Source organism: Penaeus japonicus, unplaced genomic scaffold (genome assembly GCF_977035675.1).
Source record: "Penaeus japonicus unplaced genomic scaffold, GWHDUDI00000001_assembly GWHDUDI00000005, whole genome shotgun sequence".
In the NCBI taxonomy this organism is placed as follows: Eukaryota; Metazoa; Arthropoda; class Malacostraca; order Decapoda; family Penaeidae; genus Penaeus; species Penaeus japonicus.
Genome location: NW_028234407.1, coordinates 33575800 through 33585799, shown reverse-complemented (window position 1 = coordinate 33585799; position 10000 = coordinate 33575800). Strand labels below are relative to the sequence as shown.

The window sequence follows — 10000 nt, the reverse complement described above, 5'->3', positions numbered from 1 at the left end:
GATTTAGATAACTGACGCTGGAGATCAGCTTTGCCCTCGCTTTCTTCATCAAGTTGTTCTCGAAGACCATCAATATCATGTTCCAGATTACGGTACTTGCCTAGAAGAGTGGCACGTTCCTGTAAAAGAGAATCATAAATGGTTTCCATTAATGAACTGTAGTAGATAATTGTAGAAAGAATAACCTGGCATTTTATCTTCAACAAATGTACTTACCCTGCATTCATCATCAGCAAGCTTTCTGGTATCTTCAAGCTGGTTACTCAGAGAGAGCTTAATCTTTGACAGCTGGCCGATTTGGCTCTCTGCCTCTTCCAGCTGACGGAGGAGATCAGAATTTTCGACAGCAAGTTTCTTCTTCGAAGCATCGAAGTCATTGAGGGTGCGGTTGGCTTCATCAAGTTTGGAGTGTATCTCATTTATCTGATGCTGCAGCTGCTTGATTGTCTTCTCGCCGGCAGCCTTGAATGTGGATAATGACAATAGTAATATCATATATTTTATTATGATAATGAAAACAAATGGAACAGGACTATAATTTCCGCTCCTAATGACTTTACATATAAGAATACAGATGCATATGAATGATTGAGTTTTACTTACCTTATCACGGACTAAAGAGTCCATGGCAGCCCTAGCATCATCAGCATCCCTTTTAAGTGCTTCCTTGTCCTTCTCAGTCCTGGAAGAGGAAAATGTGCCTAATCAAGGAAAATATCTATGATAACAAATTAAGTATAGAATATAAGGATATGGAAATATAAACATAATGCATTCCTCGCGTCTTTCTACTTTACCTGGCCTTCATTTTGTTCAGGTGGTCAATTTGTTCAGACATCTCAGCAACGGCATCATTATGTTTCTTGCGAAGACCAGCGAGAGCAGCTTCATTCTGAATGTTTGCTTCCTCAAGATCACGCCGAAGCTTAACCAGTTCAGCTTCTCGTTTCTTATTAAGCTCAATCTGAGCCGCAGTAGCACCTCCAGCTTCATCCAAGCGTTCGCCGAGCTCCTCGAGTTCTCGACCGAGCAGAGTCTTCGACTTTTCAGACTTTGAACGAGCTTGCCGTTCGTGCTCCACTTCTTCCTCAACTTCTTCAATGCGGGCTTGCATTTCCTTTATTTGTTTCTGTAGTTTGGAGACCAGGCCTTGCTCATCTTCAAGCTTGCTCGCCATTGCTGAAATTTCCTTATCCTTACGTTGAATAGTCTGCTCACATTCTTTCTGATTTCGCTCAAGGTCAGAGACGGCCTCTTGTGTCAGCTTAAGGTCGCCTTCGACCTTTCTCTTGGCTTTCTCAACCTCAGCACGTATTTTCTTCTCTCGCTCAAGAGAATCCTCAAGTTCATCTAATGTTTGCTCAAGCTTGGCTTTAACCTTGTTGAGGTGGTTGCACTTGTCTTCGACATTCTGTAAGTCTTCTGCTGTCTTCTGGTTGCATTCCTGAAGATGTTTCTTTTCTTTATTGATTTTATTGATGAGTTCATCCTGATGCGCAATCTCATCGTTCAGGTTGCGGATCTGATGATCTTTTGTGTTTTTGTCTTGCTCAGACTTCTGCATAGCAAGTTCTAGGTCCTCAAGATCTTTCTTCAGACCTGAAATCTCTTGATCAGTCTTCTTCTTTCCTTGGAAGAGCTGATTGCGAGCTTCCTCCTCCTTCTGAAGACGGTCATTTGTTTCCTGTTAAAAAAGAAAAAAAAAATGTAATGATGACAGCTGTTGTAGTAGAAGTACTGGTAGTCACTACAATAAAGCTTTTCCTTCTTTATCTGCAGACTACACAAGATTAGTAATTACTAAATTATGCATCGTATTTAATTCTAATCAATGATGTTTATTACTTACATTAAGCTGAGCCTCAAGGTCTGCTTTTTGACTCTGCAATTTAGCTTGTTTATCCAGAAAGTCGGAAACATTTCCTTTGGTAGATTCAAGGGCTGCCATCAAGTTGTTCTTTTCTTCTTGCAGGGACGCATTTGCAGTCTCAAGTTCCTTACGAAGTTTAGCTTCGCGTTCATAATCCTCCAGTGCCTTGGCTGCCTTCTCCTCCAGGGCGCGCATCTCGTCCTCGACACGAGTGACGTTGAGCAGAGGCTTGACCTTCTGCCAAACACGGTACCAAGCCCAGTTGCGGAGCTTCAGGTACTTCCTCAGGTTGCGCTGCACGACAATGAGGGCAACGCGCTGTTCCTGGAGTTTCTTGTACTGGACACGACCACTGAAACCTCGGATCCAGGCTTGCAGCCAAGATAATACCTGTGCCAGTCTGTCATCTCGAATTTCTTCTAAAGTACCGAGAACTCCAGCACGGAAGAATACCTGAAAGAGATTCAACTCTTACCACACTGAAAGTGAATTGAATTGTATATTTGTCCGTGAATTCATATGTCAAGAGATCGCACCAATATGGTTTTACTATGAAATGTTATCTGAGATAAAACTTTATGAGTTGTTTCACTGCAAAAAGTAGTCACTTTGGACCGGTGATGTGTATATAATTACACTGTTTATTAGTATGTAGACTAATTTAGAAACTGTTTTAGCAAAAGACATCAAAATTCATATCAAAAGATGAACTTCTCATCATTGTAGAAAATATAATATTGGTATATGGAAATCTGATGTAAACCTTGTCCTTTCTTTGAAGAAAATTGGTTCTGAAAAAGGATTGTTTAAATAACATAACCCAATCATTGCAGCCTTTAAAATACCTTTGATGATAATAGAAACAAAATGGCTACTAACCGTTTCAGTAGACATAGTTAATATCAAATGTTAAAGTGAATAAATTTCAACTTTATATTGTAAATATGCCAATCATTACACGTGTATATGTTGTTTCTTCTGAACAGATACACAGTATGTAAAAAAATATTTGTATAAAACTCCTGTCTAGTAAAGTGTTATTATAAGCATGCAGAATCAACAAAGGATTAAATATAATACAAGAATAATGGGCTGATAAGGAATCTGTGCTAGTGCTTTCTGAGGATGAAAATGGTTCTGAAATAAATGGTGATTTCAGTGGTGTTTACATGTCCGGTAGAAGGGAGTACCTCTTCTCTTCACTTAGATATCTATGTAAGACATCACCTTGAATGTAACAGAGTAATACAGGGAGAGGGATAACGGAATTCACATGACCGTCTGTGAGAGGCGAGTGAGAGGAACATGAAATTCACGTGGTCTTACACGTGGATGAGGATAGCTGCACTATAAACACTTCACGGAGGATTTCCAAAGCTAGGGGGTGATCGGAAAGGGTTTTACATCATATATTATTAATAGATGTTGCTATCAAACGATGGGTACACCTTTATCAAGAAGGGGACTGAAAGATTACGGTTTTAGGGGTAGGGCTTTCGATATCAGGTCAATAAGGAGATAAGGGAATACTCGGCAAGGCCTTAACGCTGACCAACTTTCACCAGCTCCAAATCCGACAGGCTTTTGGAAGTAAAGCTGCGTTGCCTCCTAATCTTCTTTCATCTCAGACATCTCCTTGAAGGCGAAGTTCTTGTAACTATGGGAGGAGGGCTGTGATGAACCTTTTTAAAAGGTAAAAGTTACGAGACTATATATGGGGAAGTCTCAGTCTGTCCGTAAAGTAATTGTAAGTGCAATTATGCTTACAATGAGTAAAGCAACACACAAGCTTCAAATATAAAAGCATTCTGCTATCTTTGCTATATAATGCTTTTGTTACTTAGTTACTGAAGTGCATCTGAGGCATCGATTTATTGAAGTAGTGATGATGTACACATTCAGGTAAGGCTTGTCATTTTACTAATTTAAAGTGATTTGAAGATGAGCAATACTTAACAAAGAAATTAAATTGTTTCTCACTTTGTCACTCAAGAAAACAAAAGTGATTAGCAAACATGTAGTAATCATGAATCTATTGTGGGCAGTTGCCTATAGGACCTCGGAACATTTCCACGCTGACCGGAGCGCCAAAACCGTCGTCTCATCTGCGCTTGGTCTTCCCATGCGGCTGAATGCCCAGTCACTATTTCATTTAACTTGAAAGACTTTATCATTTCTATTCATATTTCATGATACTTAGAGATTAATTGCTTCCTCTGTGTGTTCTTTATTCCAAGAATAACTGAAGAACCAAAGATTATCACATCGTAAGAGCTCGGAACATTTCGTTATTCTCACTTGAGCTTTACCATAGCAATACATACTAGTAGCGATTATATCCCAATAGAGTAATTTTATATCTAGAGAAACTCTACATTAGTGGTTTATATATTCTATATCACTATATAGTACTATTTGAATTAAACAAAGGTTAAAATTAAAATGATTTTATGATGATAAATATTTGATATAAGAAGTTTCTTGTTCATGTTTACTTGTATACATGGCTGCTAGTATGTATGCGTGCGTGCGTGCGTGCGTGTATGTGTGTTTGTGTGTGCGTGTGCGCGTGCGCGCACGTATGTGCATGTTCGTGTATGTGTGGGAAAGAGGGGGAGAATTCTAAACTTGTACACATCCCATAATCTAGTACCTTAGTGTTGCCAAGACGGTAATTTTCTTCGGGCAGCTTAACAGCTTCGAGACAGACACCTGCCGCCTTCTTGTCTTCGTCACAGGCAGCCATGGCCTTTGCAGCCAGGATACGGTAGCTAGAGGAAAGAATAGTCTTACTTCTTCAGTATTTCATATGAAATTGTTTAAAACCAAAAGAAACTGTCACATACTTTATTTGTGCATACTAAACTATTGGAACTCACCGGTGCCTGAAGTCAGGGTAGGGCATCCTGTTGGGGAAGCCCTTGCGGCAAATACGGATGCCCTCAAGCACACCATTGCAAGTCAGCTGGTGCATAATCAGAGGGGCTTCAACGACGCCTATGAAGATGTACGAAGATGTTGTTATTCTTCTTAATTACAACATTGCTCTAATATGGAAATAAACCATGAAAACCATATTTCTACTAAAATTTGAAATTTAAAAATTATGCTATTAACGTACCAGGAGATTTGGTCTCGTTGGGTACGATGCAACGGATGAAATGAGGCTGGGTGGCATTCAGGGTCTTCATCAGATTGTTCAATTGTTCCTGGTTGTGTGGAAATGAAAAAAAATATATAAATGGTTGGTACAACAGTCACTCCATGGTATTCCATGAACTTATTTGTCTGTTTATTCTACATATTCTCCATATAAAAGAATCGAGTTATGCTCCTAAGGAACTGCCTTCGTTCACTTACCCTGTATCCAGATGACACAGTGGTGAAGCCACCTCCCTTCTTGCCACGTCCGCCTGAGTGAGGAAACAAAGATATTATATTGCCTCACATGCACCTGTACTTAGACTCCTTTCTTGCAATTTAGTTTATTCTCCAGTCAAATAAACAAATTCTCTAGGAAAGATAAGTAAACTTGGAAAGCAGCCTCCAGGAGAACCTTATACCTTTGCCGCCAGTAGCGTCGCCGGTCTGGCCGGGATGATCAGAGAACAAGTCCACAGAAAGAGAGTTGGAAGCCTTCTTGAGCTGATCCACGACAGTGTCGTTGAGGGGATCCTTGTTCTTCTCCAGCCAGCCACTGAGGTTGTAGGGCACAGTGCCGGCGTAGTGAACGATGGCGAAGTGGGATTCCTTCTGGCCAGGTTTAGCTGGCTTGGGCTTGATGAAGTTGGGAGACTTGCCCAGATGGTTAGTCTTCAGCTTTTCTTCAAAGGTCTTATCAGTAGCCTTCGGGAACATAGACTCTTCTTCGAGGATAGACAAGAGACCTAGAGGCTGTAAAATAGCGTGTTATTTACTTTATTTTGCGGTTGTGGTAGATTTATATTATTATGATTATTTTATGGATTGCTTTATGGACTTCTAAATATATCATTTCAAAACAGAAAATAGTACCCATACTTACCAGATGCAAGCCAGCAAGATTGCTCTCAACTTATTGTGAAAATTACTTTCTATTGATAAAGAGAGAGAGGATAGCTTTGGACAATGCCGAATGAGGTGGGAGTACATGTAAGGGAAAATTTGCAAGAATATGTATCTATCTCTGCCATCATCGTGTTTTACCTTCATAGCCTTCCCAAGGAGATCCAGATCTTATTCATTCTAAATGTTAATAGCACTTCGAGTATGTCCTTCTTGCTCAGGCAGAGCTGGAGAACTCTTGAAGCTATCCAGTGTTGAAACAGATGTAAAGTTCTTCATGGTCACGATACTGCCGGGGAACGAGCAAGAGCAAAGTGAGTATTCTTCCCGTTTTCTGACTCGCCTCGAATGGGTAATGGAGGGTCGGGTGGGGTAGGGAACCGGGGTTTTGACTGACAGAAGAAAAAAACAGGTGACAGGAGGGGGTCCTAATGTCGGGAGGAAGGATATTTTGGGAGGAAAATCAGTGTGGATTTCTTAACTGACTGGAGGAAGGCAGATGTAAATAACATTATTTTTGGTGGGAAAGCACTGATAAGGAGGTTATCCAAATATGGGAGGAAGGTAAGTGTATGGGAAGTATACGTAAACTAAAATACTTTACAGGTTCTATTATAAACAAGCGAAAACCTGAAGGGGAGGGGGGGTTGAGGATTGTGGAGGGTTGCGGTAATTTACAGGGAGCTGTTTGAAGGGAAGGCGGGTGGACTGAGGGCCACAACTTCTCCGCTAAACTGGCATCTCAGATGTCCGTCGGCAAGAAGTGATATAGCATGCATAAGGTGGATCTGGGACCAATACATTCACCAGAAAGGGTCAACGAATATTCATGATTGCTCAAGAGATTCTCCTAATGGATTCCATTCCTCAGGGACTCTGAGAATCACGTCAAAAGATTTATTAGTTTTACACTCATAAGATATGTAAACATAAGTAGTCATATTTACTGGTACACTTTCCAGGTAAGGGAATGCCTGGTACCTGTAAACAAAAGCATCCTCACAACACGTCATACAAGCATGAATATTGATATACATACACTTGGGGAAGGGGACAAAGAAATAGAGGGTCAGAGCTCACTTTAGTCTTTTAGATATTTTCAGAGCCTCGATAATGAAAAAGAAATGCTTTATCATAATCATTTCATGCCTTTAAATTCTTATCCACGCTATATTTTGTTTATCTGGCATAAAGTACATTTCTGTAAAAAGGAGTAATGCACGTGCCACTATCATTAGGGACTGGGATTTTGAAAACAGAACTATAGATTTTATGGGGCAAACGGTATTTATCAGCAATAATAGAAGTGTTAATAGGTCTCAGAATGTCGTAGAGTTTTCGGGATTCATGGATTCATTACAAGGAAAAGTGCACCGCATTATGTGTATGGTGCCAAACGGGAAGGAACAAGAACAAAAATAAAATTTGTACGAAGTATTATAAGACAGTACCTTCTCGAACAGTTCAATGCAAGCCTGCAGATCCATACCGAAGTCGACAAAGACCCAGTTGATGCCTTCCCTCTTGTACTCCTCCTGCTCAAGCACGAACATGTGGTGGTTGAAGAACTGTTGCAACTTCTCGTTACAGAAGTTGATGCAGATCTGCTCGAAGCCGTTGAACTGCATTCCATAAGTGAAAAGAAAGCATTTAATATAAAAGAAAAATTGAAATTCCTTAAACAGACAGACTTGATATTAAATAACAACATAGTAAATCCCTCCATTGTGAAAGCCACAAGCTACAGCTACTTACGTCGAAGATCTCGAAGCCGGCAATATCAAGCACACCGATGAACATGTTGCGTTTCTGGCCCGTCTCCAGTGTCACGTTACATTTCTTCACAAGCCACTTAAAGTTGCGATCATATATGGCCTTGGCCAAAGCGCCGACAGAGTACGAGACCTGGTCGACGTTCCTTCCCTGAGTGACGAACTCGGCACCGACCTTGATCTTAGGCTTGCAGAGATTCTTGTAAAGTTCATCCCCATCGACGCCAAGCAATTTAGCGACAAGATGGCCAGGCTGAGAAGAAATAAAAGATTATAAAAGAGGGCAGATAAACAGAAAGACACTGCAAAGGAAAAGGAAACAAAAAAACGAGATGAATATCGATTTGCTTATTACCTCAGTACCGTCGGGTTCGGCCTGCTCCTCTCGGCCCCTTTGCTTGAACTTGCAGGCTCCAAAGTGCATGACAGCTGCAGTGACCTTGTAGCAGTTGTCTCGCTCTTCATCAGCGAAGTTGAGAATTGTAAAGGCTTTCTGTGGATTCAGAGACCCTATATGAATATTTAGGCTAGTAAAACAATTTTATTGGAATTTCATGAATATAGAAATCAAACTGTAAGTAAAATAAGTGTTTCCTTACGTGGGTGAAGTCCATCTCTTCTTTGTCATCAATGGAAGCAACAGTGACTTTGCCTTGCGACACATAGTGGTAGTCGTAAATGTCGTTACTCAGCAGGCAATTTGCTGAAAATTGAAAGAAGACGTTGGTGCTTGGAAATCTATAAAACAGCATGCATAACGTCTGTTTGTCTAAATGTTACTTATATTTCACACTATTATTAAGTTGGAGCATTTTTATATCTGGTTCATCCTATTAAACAAGAAAAAACATGTTGGCTTTACTTACGTTTGATTTCAGGCACATGGTCAGACATGAGTTGGTAGAAAATGTGGTAGGATCGCTCAAGCGGCTGCTGGGAGATGACGCGAGCCTTCTCCAGCAGGTAGACTTCGATGTCACCACCTGACAGCTTGGCAGACGGACCGAAATGGATGCGGATGAACTTACCCTGTGAGAAGGAAAAAGTACAAGAAATTATTTGACGATTAGCTTAGTCTTGCATAAAGGACGTTAGCATAACTGAAAATTGCAGTACTGATATACTTGGCGTGAGAGACACGTACGAATCGTGAAGAGTTGTCATTACGGACGGTCTTGGCATTGCCAAAGGCCTCCAGGACAGGGTTGGTCTGGATAATCTGGTCCTCCAAGTTCTGTAGAAGAAAGTTAGTTCGACTTGAGTATCAGCTCTCTACCAGTCAGGCTGACTGAGTGTTTGCATGTTCATTACGACTGATATGAATATTAAATTTTCCATGTTTCCGAAGTATATTACCGGCTTATTCTCGTTGTCCTTCTTCTTGGTAGAAGCGCCGACATTGGCGAAGTATGACAGTACCTTCTTTGTATTTTCAGTTTTACCAGCGCCAGACTCACCACTGGGGAAGAATATATACATTTGATATATATATTAGGATATATATATGGTGTTTTACATGTTCGTGCGTATGTATCTCAATTGTTATGCAGGTGTATGTGCGCACACTCACATTCACAGAAATGTCATAACGCTTTGGACAAACTAACTTTGAATGTTATTGTTTGCTTATATGTATCACTGAAACATCTAAAAGGTCAAATAAAATCATTCATCTTACGTAATCAACATGGACTGGTTTTCGCGACCTGAAAAAAAAGATATCCATGTATCGGCAAATTAAATTATTCCGCTAAAATATATATACCCATTGTAACAATATATGTTAAAACAGCTATCGGTTATTTACTTAGTAATATCATCAATGAGTTCATAAAGACTTACACTGCACCATGGCCGTGTAGGCACCGTCGGAGATGGCGAAGAGATGGGGAGGCACCTCATTACGCCTCTTGCCCTGGTAGATCTTGACGACGCGGTTGGTGTAGATGGGGTACCGCTTGTAGGGGTTGACGGCGATACAGAAGAGGCCAGAGTAGGTGTAGATGAGCTTGGCCTGGTAACGGGTCTTCAAGTTGTACAGGACAGAGGCATCGTTAAGGTAAGTCAAGTTGGACATGTCCTCGCATTTCTCGTACTTGGGAGGGTTGACCTGAGTAACCTGGTCCTTCTTGAAGTTCTTCGTGTCCCCTCCCGGAACGGTAACAGTAATCAAGTCACCCTTGGTGCCCTGAATCTCACCCTGCACGTAGCTTTCCTTCTCGTCAGGGACCCAACAGGACTTCTTCGCATCGTAGGGCTTGGTCTGGTCGATGCGCTTCTGCTCCAGAGAAACGTACAGGAACTCGGTGGGGTC

At 41.0% G+C, this 10000-nt stretch overlaps 1 protein-coding gene across 2 annotated transcripts in view; it reads right to left on the bottom strand.

Annotated features, from left to right (window-relative positions):
- The window catches only part of LOC122243944 (myosin heavy chain, muscle-like), a 13017-nt gene that overhangs the window by 2247 nt on the left and 770 nt on the right, over window positions 1-10000 (bottom strand). For both annotated transcript variants that reach the window (XM_086536731.1, XM_086536732.1), the window contains exons 2-20: window positions 9529-10000; window positions 9365-9392; window positions 9043-9145; window positions 8831-8920; window positions 8553-8715; window positions 8286-8389; window positions 8042-8179; window positions 7670-7939; window positions 7366-7536; window positions 5434-5764; window positions 5231-5283; window positions 4992-5079; window positions 4750-4867; window positions 4524-4641; window positions 1850-2323; window positions 798-1684; window positions 604-682; window positions 217-462; window positions 1-119 (exon numbers count right to left, since the gene is read on the bottom strand). The exon at window positions 1-119 is cut by the window's left edge and continues 669 nt beyond it; the exon at window positions 9529-10000 is cut by the window's right edge and continues 101 nt beyond it. In XM_086536731.1, the coding sequence (XP_086392857.1) occupies window positions 1-119; window positions 217-462; window positions 604-682; window positions 798-1684; window positions 1850-2323; window positions 4524-4641; window positions 4750-4867; window positions 4992-5079; window positions 5231-5283; window positions 5434-5764; window positions 7366-7536; window positions 7670-7939; window positions 8042-8179; window positions 8286-8389; window positions 8553-8715; window positions 8831-8920; window positions 9043-9145; window positions 9365-9392; window positions 9529-10000 (4052 nt within the window). The remainder of the gene's footprint in view (window positions 120-216; window positions 463-603; window positions 683-797; window positions 1685-1849; window positions 2324-4523; window positions 4642-4749; window positions 4868-4991; window positions 5080-5230; window positions 5284-5433; window positions 5765-7365; window positions 7537-7669; window positions 7940-8041; window positions 8180-8285; window positions 8390-8552; window positions 8716-8830; window positions 8921-9042; window positions 9146-9364; window positions 9393-9528) is intronic.